This window comes from Lygodium microphyllum, chromosome 7 (assembly GCF_053477565.2).
Source record: "Lygodium microphyllum isolate KBCC chromosome 7, Lygodium_microphyllum_v1.1.10, whole genome shotgun sequence".
NCBI lineage: Eukaryota > Viridiplantae > Streptophyta > Polypodiopsida > Schizaeales > Lygodiaceae > Lygodium > Lygodium microphyllum.
The window spans coordinates 158798896-158814502 of NC_141141.1; the positions used below are offsets into that span (position 1 = coordinate 158798896).

The 15607-nt window shown below is 41.8% G+C and overlaps 1 protein-coding gene across 2 annotated transcripts in view; it reads left to right on the forward strand.

The window, feature by feature from the left end:
* The first annotated feature begins 1425 nt into the window (after window positions 1–1425).
* Window positions 1426–15607, forward strand: part of SOS4 (pfkB-like carbohydrate kinase family protein) — a 215922-nt gene continuing 201740 nt past the window's right edge. The window contains exon 1 of one of the 2 annotated variants that reach the window (XR_015691438.1): window positions 1426–1706. Coding sequence is in view for 1 of the 2 variants with exons in the window: in XM_087682182.1 (XP_087538308.1) it covers window positions 1533–1706 (174 nt within the window). In the remaining variant the exon portion in view is untranslated. The remainder of the gene's footprint in view (window positions 1707–15607) is intronic. The other variant, XM_087682182.1, reaches the window with a different exon arrangement.

Here is a 15607-nt window from a genome sequence, read left to right on the forward strand (position 1 = left end):
GTTTATACCAAAAGAAAAAAAAGGTGACGGCTAAAACACTTTAAGAAGCATCCAAAAGGGTTTGACATATTAGAGCTACTCGATCACATTAAAACTAAAATTGGTTTTATCAAAACACTAGGAGAAACCATGTCGTGGGAGCATTGAATATTTGTAAAGAATCTATACTATATATGATTTCAACTATGGCTAAGGGAGGCTCCAAACCTTAAAAGGGCCTCTTGAACCTTGACCATCACCCAAAACTCCCCAACCAAGATTCAAGTGAAAAGTTAAGGTTTCCCCTCTATTTGTATCTTTGGCAATTAATCAATTCTCTCTCTCTCTCTCTAATGGGCGGGCGCATCGTCTTTGTAGACAGATACATTGACTGGGTTGTAGGCACTGACTCAAATATATTTAGATATTTAAATAGGTTGTTTTGTGTCTTGATATTTAATCTTAATATATTTAGATATTTAAATATTAAATGTGTCTATACGTTGATAACAGGTTTTGTGGCCAACTGATCAATATGGGGTGTTCGCATTGAGCAACTGGTAGAGATTATGTGTTGCGTGTTCGTAGGGACATGCTTACATCCACAAGGTATGAGCGAAGGCAAGTTGCTAGGCTCAAGGTACGATCTAAAATCCCTTTCCAAGCCTTGAGCCTAGCAACCTGCCATCGCTCATACCTTGTGGATGTAAGCATGTCCCTATGAACATGCAACCCATAGTCTCTACCATCGTATTTGAGTCAGTGCCTACAACCCAGTCAATGTATCTGTCTACAAAGACGATGCGCCCGCCCATTAGAGAGAGAGAGAGAGAGAGAGAGAGAGAGAGAGAGAGAGAGATGCCCAGAGATAATATCGTGCTTCTCAGATCAATTTCTCTCTCTCTCTCTCACGGCACGCTTCTCTCTCACGTGTGCACACACAGAGAGAGAGAGAGAGAGAGAGAGAGAGAGAGAGAGAGAGAGGACTGACCTGCTGCCTGCTACTTGCTTGCCTCCTCCTGTCTGCTACTGCTCGTGAGAGTGAGAGTGAAAGAGAAGGTGGTGGAAGGAGATGACGATTCTTTATTTTTGCCCCCTAATCATGTGACATAAATGGTCACTTTGGTTTGGTTTGGGAGCACTGTGATGCTTTGACACTTTCCCGAACCTGTAGCTCAAATAATAATGTGATATAGATATAGATGAGACAAAGACACCACAAGCCCCGTTCCCCTAGTGGTGACAAGGCTCCTAGGCTGTGAGGGGCAATGGGCAGGCCCCAAACAACGACTTCACTAGATATAGCCTCTCAGCCAACCTGGAGAAAAGTTTAATCAACACATGTTCAAGATGAAACTGTAGTTTGTGGTCTACTGTTGGGCCTACTGCACGATCGTGTGGATTCGCGGGCCACGGTCCGGGGTGCACTTTTCAGCGACGAAAGAAGGGGGGCGCAACCGCGCAAGAAAGAGGGAGGAGCGTTTTGCCGTCGGAGAGAGAGAGAGAGAGAGATCGTCTCACCAGGCGGGTCCATTCACGACGTAATCCAGTAGATGCGCTCTCTTTGCGGCGTCTCATTGATTTGTGGCATTCGCACCTACTACAGCAACAACTACAGGGCTGGGGCAGCTGGTGCCGCCGCCGCCGCCACCATGGCTCCTCCCCTCTCCACGCTCCCCGTCCATGGCAACGGCCGCGTTCTCAGCATTCAATCCCACACCGTACAGGTACGTTGCATGACCACTCTTGTAGCGTTTTCCGTCTCCATCTTCATCAATGCCGTGCAATTTTACGATCAGTCTTGTCGAGAACTCGTCTCTCACATCCACTAAGCTGTTCCAACTCTGTCCTTTGCGCCTTTAAAGCGATTGAAGTGTGTGCCCAAGTATAATCTTGATGGCTTGATTGAATGCTGCTTGAAGCTCAGCAAGTTCAAAGAAGATTGCCCTAGGAGCCAGCAGGCTCTTCTTGTGCTGCCTATTCCAAACTTGCCTTTCACAGATTTTGTCACGGTGCGAGGATCAATTAAATTGGACGATTCCAAATTTTAGCTTCTTCTCTATAGAAAGTTGCAGGGATTCTCTTTTCCCAACCGTGGTTTTGTGCGAAGTCACTTTAATATTTATTCTCGTGCATTAGAGGCAACACGTTTGGAGGCGGTATCATTTTGCCAAGAGCATACTATTCCCCCAGAGTTAGATGACTTCTTCCTGTTTGGTGGGCTCCTAGTTTCAAGGGGAGGTTGCCAAGATGGGGCAATGAATGGAGCAGAGGTTGGAGCGATTGGAGCGGTTGGTGGTTGTGTATGAAGAGCTTAGTACCTTAGACTCATTCTGCAAATCCCAACCAGCAACCAACGAGAGGGCTAGTAGCGTTTGAATGTCTCCACCACCAAGTTTACACGGAGGATTAAAGCATGTTGAGAGGGAGCATTCACCTACTACTACTCATGTTTTAGATACTTACAATCTTTCTCCATGGGGTGACTTAGACTAACCCAAGCATTTTTGTCTCTCTTTTGCATTTATTCCTACTTGTTCAATGAGTCTTCACATCTCTCTCCTAAGAAGGAATGAGCAGTGATGGTGAAGAAATTAACCATTCTGAAATTCACTGGCAAGTGAGACGGGAAGCTTGCCTACACTTGAGTGAAGGGGGTGGACTCAAGGGAGAAGCCGGAGTGAGAGCATGAGCAAGCAGAAGCAATGGGGGTGTGTGCTATGGTAGATGGAGCAAAAGAGCAAAAGAGAGAGAGAGAGTCAAGATGTGGGAACTCCAACAGTCACAATGTGTGACTGGCCTTCCTTAACAACTAGAGTGGCAGTGACTTTCCCAAGTTGGATGGAGCAACTAGCTCACACCCCCCAGCCTTGTGTGGTAGTGATGGACACACTTGGAACACTTGGTTCTCGTAGCTGGGGCCTTCACTAAGAAGTTTGTTTCTCAGGTTTTTGATACTCAGCAGGAGAGAGACTCCCATGGAGAGAGAGATGGATCCAACTACTCATCAGAGGGAGCGTAGCGTCTCTTCATGAGGCTGAAGAAATTGCAGCGATGAGACAAGATATAGTATACACCAAGCAATAGAAGAGACATGCATGGTTTATGGAGCCGCGCCTGTGTGAGAGACTTAGATGATCTCCATGAGGATCCTTTCATGGAATAGTCCAGGCTTTGGTGGATGACCTTTTTGCCAAGGAACAGAGCCTCACGAGACATGATCTCCATAGAGCATTGGTTGGAGGATTAGTCAATTTTCTTTTGCTATAGGAGCATCACCTATTGGAAGAGGGGATTCCTGAGTGTAGTGGGAAGTTGTTGCTTGGATAAAGATTCATGTAATGGGTGCCCGCTATAGGAGCCTTAGAGATACAGGCAACTGTACACCTTTGTGTTGGTGAGCATTGGCTTCACGCACTACAAGATTGGTATATGCTTATAGCAGGGAGAGCACTTTGGGTATTCTTTTGCATCACAGGTCATAGACACTCTAGACAAGGTGTTAGGTGACTTAGAAGAGCAGATGGATCCCTTGTGCAAGGACCACAGGAGGTTGGTCAGGTGGCAATGGATTATTACACTGCTTTGTTGGGCATTACGATGAGGCCTCTAGGATTGGAGAGGGATAGAGATTGTGTGGTAGAGTACCAAGAGAGTGGTCATAGAGAGTATGAGGATACATTTGGTGGCCCCATTCTTAGAGGAGGAGATTGCTGAGGCCTTGCTAGCACTACCATCAAGGAAGTGCCCAAGGGATGATGGATTGAACAAAGATTTCTTCCTCAGCTATTGGGACATGATCAACACACGACTTTTAGCAGCATTCCAAGAGATCATGGCATTAGGAGATATGCTGGAAAGGATGCCAGAGGGATTGATTCATCTCATCCCAAAGGGCAACGGTGATAGACTAGAGATCACCCAGTGCAGACCAATCACTTTCCTCGGAAGATCATATAAAATCCTAGCCAAAATGATCAGCCTCAGACCCTCTCTCGTGATGCCAGACCTCATTTACCCTATCCACATTGATTTTGTTCGGGAGTGTAGTGTCCTTGACAATATTTTCACCTTCTGGGAATCTAGAGCTCTAGCATGATCCAGGGGACAAGATCTCATTATTTTGCTTCTCAATTTCAAGAAGGCCTATGATAGAGTTGATTGGGAGTTTCTAGAGGGCATCTTGTTGAGGATGGGCTTTCCAAAGCAGTGGATCAGAGGTGTATTGGCTCTATATTCATCAGCTCACAGCTAGGTCCTCATTCGTGGGACCGAAGGTGCTAGATTCAGTATTTAGAGGTCAATAAGACAGCGATGCCCCCTTGCACCCCTCCTTTTCTTATTTGTTGCAGCGGCTTTGAGCTCTTTGTTTAGGTATAGGAATATAGGTATTTGAGGCATTAGACTTCCCATTCCAAAGTTTGAGGAGTTGCTGGATGTAGAGTTTGTAGATGACACATCTCTCTACCTAGATGGGGATGAAGAGAATTTTAGGGGCTTTGTAACGATGATGTAGGTCTTCTGTAAAGCCTCAAGAGCTCTTATTAACTGGCACAAATCCTATGGATTTTGGGTTTGCGATACTCGGTAGATAGACTGAAAACCACATGAGAGTTTCACTTGGGTCCCCCATAGCACTTTTGTGAGATACTTGGGCTGCCATGTAGGCGTTGATATTTCTTCAGAGCAGCAAGTGGCACCCTTATTACTTAGCATAAGACAAAAGCTACTATACTGTAGCATAGCAAGACACTAACAAGCAGGGTGGTAGTTGCAAATTAGATTCTGCTAGCCACCTTGTGATACATAACTTCTTGTTGGGTTTTCTCTAGGTCATACATTGGCCAAGTGAAGCGGCTCATCAAGAAGGTAAAGCTCATTGTGAGGGGCCTTCTTCCAGGTGAGGAGCTATCTTCCAGGTGAGGAGCCATGGAAGAAGCTACTATTATGGAGGTTAGAGAGGGTTGTTTTGGCTCATGGAGGGCCGTGGCAGCCCAATACACATTGGATATTTCAGCATATCCAAGCTACAGGACTTGGGAACAATTTTGAGGTCAGATTTGCAGCATCTATTATATGGGCATGGAGATCAGTATCTACAGGACTCCATCAAATTGACCCATCGAGTGTTGAAGAGAAGTTGAGGTAGTCACTTCTTTTTAATTAGCTACTCAATACAGAGAGAGGCCACACCATTGGAGAGAGGGCCTTGCTATCTTGGGGGAGTTTCTCTACAATAGTAGCTTCTATGGTGGGGGAATGGTTTGCCTTTCTGGAGTTACCAGCCCATATATAAAGACAAAGACTTTGAGGCATCAAGGGAGCTAGAGTCATAATGGGGATCATGGAGGTGGTATCCCTTGAATGGAGGAATGACACAGTGACAGATCAGACATGGATAGGACTCTTTACAAGAGGAGAGATCCTTCTTGCAATGGTAGCCACCAATGGGAAGAGTGTGTTTACTTTTTTAGTAGAGATGGATGGTAGACTTAGGCGAGAGGATCTTGATCAATTAGAGTTCACAGGATGTGCTTGACAAAGGATTAGAGTTGTGGCTCATTTTGATAGAGCCTGGTACTTAGACATAGACCCTTAGACTTGTATGGAAGATGACATTGGGCATGTAGGAAGAGGCCGCTATAGAGGCTTCAATGGGGTCCTGGGGAGTGGGTACGGAGAGATCTACTTGTAGAGATGCCTCAGAATGTCCCCTTCTTTGGCTATATTGCTAGGTTGGGGAGGAGAATACCTATGAGCAAGACTAGAGTGGTGCCAGCTATAACTGAGTACTGGACTATGCAGGGTATATCATAGCCTTTCCTAGCAAATGTTTGGAGGAGATTGGAGGACAGCTTTGGACCAAGGAAGATTTCACTCTTTATTTTGTTACTAGCACATAGGAGTTTAGCGGTTGGTACATGGCTTGGCTATGGTAGCGAACCTATTCCTTGTGTTAGATGTGGGGAGCATGAGGAGAATTAGAGGCATTGCCTATGAGATTGCCCACGGGCTCAAGAGGTTTGGGGGAGAGTCCTCAGAATGGTGTTTCATGGCACTATAGATTTGATTAGTTGCATGGGTCACTGATAGAGGCCTAGCTTGAGAATGTATAGGGGTGTCATGCTTATCTCATCTTGGGGCCGCTTGTGAGCAAGACGTTCCTGCCAAATTTGTCACATACAATATGGACTCAGGGACATTGTCACAGATGGAAGCTCATAGCTAGCATTATTGCTTGGTACCTATGGACAGCTAGATGTAGGCAGGTTATTGATTTTTTGGATATATCTATAACATAAACTCTCTCTAAGATTTGGACAAAGATTGTGTATACTCTTTTTGGGAGATGGAGAGAATACAAGGCAGCTTGGAGACTATGAGGATGATGAGAGAGGCTTTTCTCAAGACTTGGGACTCTGGCATATTTTCCCTCTTCTAGACCTACATGGTGAAACAAGCCTTCCTCCTTGAATAGGGTGGTAAATAAGCTCATTAAGTACTAATTACAACAATTAACAAATTTACAAAACTAAAATGCACATTTTACCATACAATCTTGGACATTGGATAGCGTGTTGGCCCTAAAATTGGTGCCCCTTGCGTTATTCTTTAACTTTTATTGCAAATGGATGGAGTACAACTGAGATCCTCTGACTTTTCCCTAATCCAAGTGCCTCTTGATGTCAAAATTGACTAGAAAGCCTTCAAACCAATTTGCCCGTTCGTTTGCATGGGGATTGGCCTTCACCCTGTTCCTTGAAAGACAAATTTAGCCCCAAATGTAATATTGACTGGCTGGCCTCTCGAATCTCCATGAAATTCCTCAATTTCAGCTGTTGGAATTCAAGTAGGCCCTCAATTCTGAGCACACATCTTGAGGCAGCCGTCAAAGCCCTAGTTTCTGTTGTAAATTAGGGTTTACAATAGAGATTGACTGGAATTTCTTCCTTTGATGACTCAAACTGTTGGAAAATGCTTAGATAACTTGAGAGATGGCTGGGAGATGAGAGAGAATGCTGTAAAGAGAGAAATTTCAGAGTTTCATCTTGAGAAACGCTGAAAATTGTTGCCCTGCTCAAGCAGCCATGGAAGTTGTTACATGTAGCTTACAACCATCAAAAAGGCTGTTGCCCCCTCCTGTATGCTATCATCTGCAATAGAAGGACCTTGAGCTGTTGTCACTTGCTCTTGGAGGGCTCCAAACTGTTGTCACATGTTGTAGGGCTGATCCCTGGTGGCTGCAAATCACATTAGCGACCTCTCCTTGATCTTTAACAGCCTCATTCTCTCTCACAATGGCTATAATAAACTTCCATTAGCCCCTAAAAAAGTTTTTCCGACTTCTTGTACGGGCAAGTTTTGCCAAGTGCCAGCCTTCTTTTCCCATTTTCTAACATTATCCAGCTTATGAAATTAATTCTCAGAATATTAATTTTGAAAATTAATTTAATAGTTATTCTAGTCCTCAAAAATTTAATTTCACTAGCCAATAATTAAATCGACTAGGCTAATTTTGTCTTCTAAGTATCCTTGAGCAATTATTAGGTCTTAATTCAACATTAATTAATTAATCAAATCCTAGTCTCTAATGTCACAATTGATATTAGTGGCCAATAAATTGGTCTAGGTCAAAATTTGACACCAAGTACCACCTAGTACTTGTGAGGCATAATTTATTACAACATTTGCCTTTGGCACAACTGATATCTTGGGGTCTTGGGTACCACATTGTGAAATAATTGACTTGCACCTCTCATGTGCAAGTCACCTTAGCACATTCGATTAACATTTAATCAAATGCTAAGCAAAGCAATAAAATTTCATGTCCTTGTGATAGATCACCTCCTTGAAATCTTTGCAATTAGCCTCGATTGCACTGCATTGTGCCTAAGGAAAAGCATATTGCATTGGAATTTCTGTAAGGCATCATAGTCACAACATTGGCCACTGCTGTCTAACCATGCCATATGTCCCAAACCTGTTGAAAATTTCCAACCAGCATAAACATGATATAAATCTGAAATACTGTCCATAACTGCTGCTAGAAATCCATTGGATGCACCCATAACTCATGTATCTCAACTATTCTGACTTCACAAACATAGTAAAGCATATCTCAACACAAACCATGGCTGAAACTGTGAATGGCATTTACTAACATGCTACTGTCCATGGAACCAACTATAAACCATTGAAAATTGAGCATAAACTGATCACTTGCTGATCTGAGAACTGATCACAAGCTGATGCAAATGTGACCCCAAACTGCACACAAACTGATTGCAAAATCTGATTAGAAACTAATGCACAAATTGATCCCAAAAGTGACCATAAACTGTTCTCAAATTGATAAAAAATTGAGTTGAAACTGATCAAAATTTAATCTCAAAACTAAGGCAAAAACTCATACCCAATTGATCATGAACTGATTGTAAACTAATGCAAAAGTATAGTCTTAGAGCCGTAGCAACAACCATACTCATTTGCATACATCTCATGGTGACTAGTACATTGAGTAGTGATCCCATGGTAAACATACTGTCAGCACAGTACCTTGGATGCATGCTGAATACATCTGAGATCCACTACATACAAGATCTGTCCACAACTAGAGGAGTGGAAGTGCTACCTTCCCCTTGAGCATTAGGCAATACTTCAGACCCCTGCTCTATTGAATCTAACTTAGCTTGAACTGAAGTCGGTTGTAACTGAAAGGCATCTAGGTAAAGCTGCAACAACTGAGGATGGTTTGCCAAGTTATCCTCTTCCATCCACTTTGCACCTATTGGTGAAACAATGCTAAAGCTTCACCAAGAAGCATATGGAAACTTTACCTCTAACTTTACTTGTCTCGAAACCTCCACTAGTGTATAGGCTATTCTTCCCCTTGATCATTGTGATGCTTTGTACTTTCACATCGTTGCAATATGCAGTCGACTAGCCCCTCGTGTACCTGACATGCTAAGAGCATCGGATGCATTAGGAAACATTCTTTTTTGTATACTTTGGACCTTTGCAATGTGATTGTGCATGGGAATTTACATACTATCAGCCATACCAAGATACATTTTCCTATACATTGCATACATTACTAGCTGCATTTTTCCTCATGGCCAACACTATACGGAGCATTTGCATAATCAGCATTTGCCAACTTGCCACTTTGTGCCCCAACATTATGCCAACATTGCTATATACAGGGATATGTATATTACCAGCCATACCCGGATACATCGGGCCTTGCACACCATGCATTGGTTGTTGCATATGATAAGGAGTTGTGTCATACATCCCTGTATGTGGTCCCTGACCACCATAGCATGGAAAGTAGTGCCACCACCAAAGTAACGTGACTGTCCCATAATTGTATGTATGCCTTGCTGTCCAAAAAGCATTGGATTGGCACTTCCAAGTTGGCCTTGCATATGCATCAATTGCCCCATGGGTATCATTTGTTGATGCACACTACTCGCGTTTGGAACATCATGTTGGTGTTTTGGCTCTTCCTTCAGTGGATCTTGTTGTACCAAAGCTCATGGCGACAATTTCCTCTTCTTGCCTTTGCTCCCTCTTTTAAGGGGTATAAAAAAGTGCATGAACTAAGGATCATCTACCAATTGCATAAACATTTCAGCTGCTGTCCTTAGCTGATCTTTGAACTGGTCATCAAATTCCTCTTCTTCTTGCTGATTATCAGCTTCTAAGGGCTTAGAAGGATCCACATTTTGGTCTAAACCAACAATATCAGCTTGCTGTCCATGCTGTGTGTGTTGTCCAAGATTAGGCATTGCATTTTCCCCAACACTTTGTGAATTTTCAGATTGAGAGGCATCATCCTTGCTTGATCCCATCTCACTATTTGAAGTCATTATTGCTGTAATGCTCAGCTGAATACAATTTCAGCACTAGAGCAAAAATTTTGACTCTCAATCAGGTGCCTCGAGCCCACCAAGTTGAGGGAATTGATGGTATTGCGGCGATGGAACCATGAAATCAACTTTCTTCTCAGATAGGGTGGTAAATAACTCATCAAGCACTAATTACAGCAATTAACAAATTCACAAAATTGAAATGCACACTTTAGCATAGAATCTTGGACATTGGATAGTCTATTGGTCCCAAAACTGGTGCCCTTTGTAGTATTTCTTTAACTTTTATTGCAAATGGATGGAGTACAACCGAGATTCTCTGATCTCCTCCCCTAATCCAAGTGCCTCTTGCTATCAAAACCGGCCACCAGCAAGTCTCCAAACCAATTTGCCCCTTGGTTTGCTTGGAGATTGACTTTCACCCTTCTCCTTGAAAAACAAATTTAGCCCAAATTTGATATTGGTTGACTGGTCTCTCAAATCTCCCTGAAATTCCTCAATTTCAATTGTTGGAATTCAAGTTCTAGGTCCTCAATTTTGAGCATACATCCTAAGGCGGTTGTTAAAACCCTAATTTTTGTTGTAAATTAGGGTTAACAATAGAGATTGACTAGAGTCTCTTTCTTTGATGGCTCAAACTGTTGGAAAATGTTGAGATAACTTGAGAGATGGTTGGGGATGAGAGAGAATACTGTAGAGAGCTATCACATGCTGTAGGACTGATCCCTAGTGATTGCAAATCACATCAATAGCCTCTCCTTGCTCTCTAACAACCTCATTTTCTCTCACAATGGCTGGAATAGACTTCCATTAGCCCCTAAAAACGTTTTTTTCACTTACATGGGCAAGTTTTGCTAAGTGGCAGCCTTCTAATCCCATTTTTCAGCATTATTTATCTTATGAAATTAATTCTTAGAATATTAATTTTGAAAATTAATTTAATAATTATTCTAGTGCTAAAAAAATTAATTTCACTAGCCAATAATTAAATTGACTAGGTCAATTTGTCTTCCAAGTATCCTTGAGCAGTTATTAGCCCTTAGACTGGCATTAATTAATTAATTAATATCTAGTTTCTAATGTCACAATCAACATTAGTGGCCAATAAATTGGTCTAGGCCAAAATTTGACACCAGGTACTACCTAGTATCTATGAGACATAACTTATTATAACTTTTGTCTTTGGCAACAACTGATATCTCGGGGTCTTGGGTGCTATACTATGAAATAATTAACTTGTACCTCTCATGTGCAAGTCACATTAGCACATTTGATTAACTTTTAATCAAATGCTAAGTAAAGCAATATAATTTTAGGTTCTCTGACACATGGTTTGGGATTATAGACCTTCTGTGTGGCTATTCATTCAAGCTTTGTAACAAACTTTCCCTTCTTATATAATTCTTGATATATGAAAATCCCTTACAAGGCTTCTTTGTAATTGTTTTTTGCCTTTGGACACTTTGTTCCGAGGCGTGTTAATAGAATTTCACTTGTCTTTGAAAAAGAAAACTAACAACATCTCCAACAAAGGTGAAGACATAGCTAGAGGTGAATTTTAGAGGCGAATAGAAATGACCTTGCTTGCAACCTATTGTTTGTATGTTCTTTATAATATCAGTCAGTATACCCCACGACTCTTGTACCTTGGTTACCATAACATATGCACATATGTGCCCTTAAGATACCTCATGATGCCATTTATGGTATGTCAATACCGCTTGCTAGGTATAGCCAATAGCATGCCACATTTCCCACTGCAAACGCTATGTCAGGACGAGTGACTATCATGGCATATATCAAATCTTGGCCATCTTGGCCTTTTGTTAATTAGACTACGAACAATCGGCTTGATTGACTTTCACACGAGAGGGTAAAGGACAACCAATTGGCTTAATGTCTTGTGTATGAAACTGCTCAAGGACCTTCCGGATGTATTTCTTTTGTAACAAGTAAAGGAGTCCCTTAGAGTGATTGCGTGTGATGTGCATCCCAATAATATGTGAGGCTTGTCCCATGTCTTTCATCTCAAAACTATTATTGAGCTGACTTTTCAAGCTATACAACTCATCATGAGCATTGCCAACAACCAATATATAATCCACATAGAGTACCAAAATCATAAGGTTGCCATCATGGGCCTTCTTTGTGTATAAACATAGATCCATATAATTGTGGGTATATCCTTGTGAATGCATGAAAGCATCGAACTTGTGGTACCATTTCCTAGGTACTTGCTTAAGGCCATAAAGGCTTCTTTCTTAACTTGTATAATAGGTATTTCCTACCTTTTTCTTCAAAGCCCTTAGGTTGTTGCCTATAAATCTCATAATGTAATTCTCCATGTAAGAAAGTTGTTTTGATATTCATCTGATAAAGGTCCAGATCTAACTATGCAACTAAGGCCAAAACCAATCATAGGATAGTCATCTTGACTACAGGAGAGAAGACTTCATCGAAGTCAACACTATACTCTTGCTTAAAGTCCTTAGCAACCGATCAGGCCTTATATGCTAGCTTGGGGCGTCGGGAGTACTCTTCAACTTGTACACCCACTTGCATGGCAAAGCATGCTTTTCACTAGGCAAAGAAACCAATCCTACGTATAATTTTTCTACAATGAGTCATACTCTGATTGCATGGCCCTCTCCCAAGAGTGACTCATCTCTGCGCATGGCCTCATCATAGGTAAGAGACTCACTAGCATCTGTCACCATAACATAATCCGAGGGTGTAAATTGCTTAGATTGACATCTATCTCTAATGGACTGTCACAAAACAGGCAGTGAGACTTGTATATCCTGTCTAATATCATGGTTATGGGCCATTAGAGCATCAACTACTGCAGGTTGTCTAGCTGGCTAGCTATATAATAATAAGAGACTCCTTGTGAAATATCACCCTGCGTATTTCAATGACCTGCGCAAGCTACTTATGCATTTTCTCATCATGGAAAACAACACCATGGTTTTGCAGATTACCTTTCGGGCCTGTGGATCCCATAGGCGATAGCCCGTCTCATTTGCATCCCCATAACCAAGAAAGATGCATTTCATGGACTTAGGATTCAACTTATTGCGCTTGTTGTTGGGAACATGGCAGAAAGTCTCATAGCCAAAGACTTGCAAATGAGCATATGATGGGGATTTTCCAGACCATACCTCCTCTGCAACTTGATAGTTAAGAGTAGTGCATAGAGATCAATTAATCAAATGTATGATTGTAGTAGTGACTGCTTTAGCCCAAAAGTGCTGCGGTGAGCTTGCTTGGCTAAGCATACTACGGACCCTCTCCTGAATTGTCTTGTTCATACGCTCAGTCATACCATTCTAGGGGAGTGTATGGAGCGGTCAACTGATGCTTAATGCCTCTCTCATTACAAAAGTGCTCAAAGGCTTCAGATACATACTCATCCCCATTGTCAGATTGTAGGCATTTCAGCCTATACTCAGATTGGTCCTCAATAAGAGCAAGTCAACGATAAAACATAGCCAATACTTCAGACTTTTACTTTATGGGATATGCCCAAAATCTTATGTGAGTAATCATCAATGAAAGTAATGAAATACTTTGTGCCACCTAACGATTTGCAGGGCATAGGTCCACAAACATCCGAATGAATAAGAGCAAGAGGCTCATCCATGTGTGTAATGCTATGTGAACTGTGTGTCTGCTTGCCACAAAGACAATGATCACAAGAATTAAAATGTTTATAGTCAAGGGGTGAAAGATATTGCAAATGGGTAAGCATTTTTATTCTCTCTAATGACGTGCCCAAGGAGATGATGCCATAACGATACATGTGGTATTACAGCCACTCCTAAAACATGGTCAATAGACCCAGATATAAGTAAGAGAGAAAGAGTGTTAAACTTGGCACCTCGTGCTTGGACAAGATTCCTATGAGTAATATTCCATGAGGAATCACCAAAAGATACAAAGTAACCTGCATCATCCACCTATCAAGCAGAGAGTAGGCTTTTGGTCAAAGCCGGTGGAACATGGCATACATTATGTAAAATAAAGATGTTGCTTGAAGCAAACTGCAGTTGTACATCTCCAATACTAACAATATCCAATGCTAAGTCATTATCCAATTTGACAGATCCTGTCATGCTGCGATAGGAGTGGAGCCACTCTCGATGAGGGGTAATATGAAATGAAGCCCTTGCATCAATCAACCAACACTGAGCATAGGTGGATGAGGCATTAATCAATTGTGAAACATCAAGAGAAGAAGCTGCAAGTATGTAATCATCATTAGAATCAGTCTGCACTACATTAATCTCTTTAATCTTGATGTTGGACTTGCTAGGGACAATGCTGCAATTATCATTCTTTTCTTGCACTTTGCCCTTTTCCTTTTCCTTGCGCTTGTCATTACACATTTTATGGTGGTACTATGGCCGAACATGACTCTGCTTCCCACAATAATGACAAGTCAATGCAAACTTATGGCCATGGGACTTACTGTGAGATTGTCTATGTGACCAAGAACGAGACTTATGAGAGGCCTCCCATGGCGGTCATTATTGCTCTTGGCACGAATGCCTTTGATTGTCAAAGCATGAGAGCTACGGGAAATGTCGACATTCTTTAAGTTAACTTTTTCATTTAATAATGCATCCTCCATATCTTGCAATTTCAAGCCATCAGTAGGCATATTTGCACACATAGCAGTATGGAGTGTGTTCTCTAATTCAGGCAATGTAACCAATAAGAACAATGGTGGAAGATTTTCTTTAAAGTCAATCCCCTGTGAAGACAAGCGGCTGAAAATAGAATGAAACTCATTTAAGTGGGCATACATGGAAGTTCCCTTTTTCATACAAAGGTCCATGAGTTGCTTCAATCAATACATCTGAGAGGCAGGGTTGTGCTTATAATAGCATCTTCTCCCATAACTACCATACAATCTGTCCTTCAGAGACAACATTGTAGAAAATGTACTTAGAGAGTAAAATAATGATTGTAAATTTACATAATTCATTCAATTTAGTCTAATCCTTTGCATCAAAGTGTTTAGGCTTGGCACCCTCATATCTCAATGGCTTAATCTGTAAATTTTGCACCAAAACTTGCCTTATTCGTGTTGGGGGTAAATAGCCGCCCGTGTATTACTACACTAATAGTACCCGCCACTCTACATGGCAGGTGGCGGGCGCCTGTCAAAGTCACTTATTCTTTATTCTTTTAGTGACAGTTTGAATAAAGGAAGGCCCGGCCACACATTGTGGTTGTTGGAGTTCCCACTTTTGAGTCTCTCACTCTCTTGGCTCTTGCTCTCCATCCACCATAGCTCTAACCGCCAATCTTCTTCCTCCTGGGTTCCACTTCCCTTTCAATTCGTGCCTTCCAATAGCTATAGTTAGTACCATCCAATTTGTCAATGTTAAAGATAGCATTGCCATTTGATTCACTGGCCATCATGCCAATAAATAAAAGCACAGTACAGAAAGATGGGCTGCTGTAAATGATTGCAAATTAACCCCAAATCAGAGCCAAGTCAAATTCTAAATGGAAGGAAACACCAAAGTGTAGGGATGTCCACTAAATTCCAATAAAAAAACTGTCAAATCAAAGCATCTGCTCTCATAAATAATGTATAAACCTGCAATTATGGCATTGTTATAATAAATGGACTAGTAAGAGAATCCAACAGTGGGCAAACCAAGCAAAAGAACAAGCTCCGTTAGGCATGCATGCAATTATGGGGCAGTCAAGTTACTTTGGTGGTGGCACTAGTTTCCATGCTA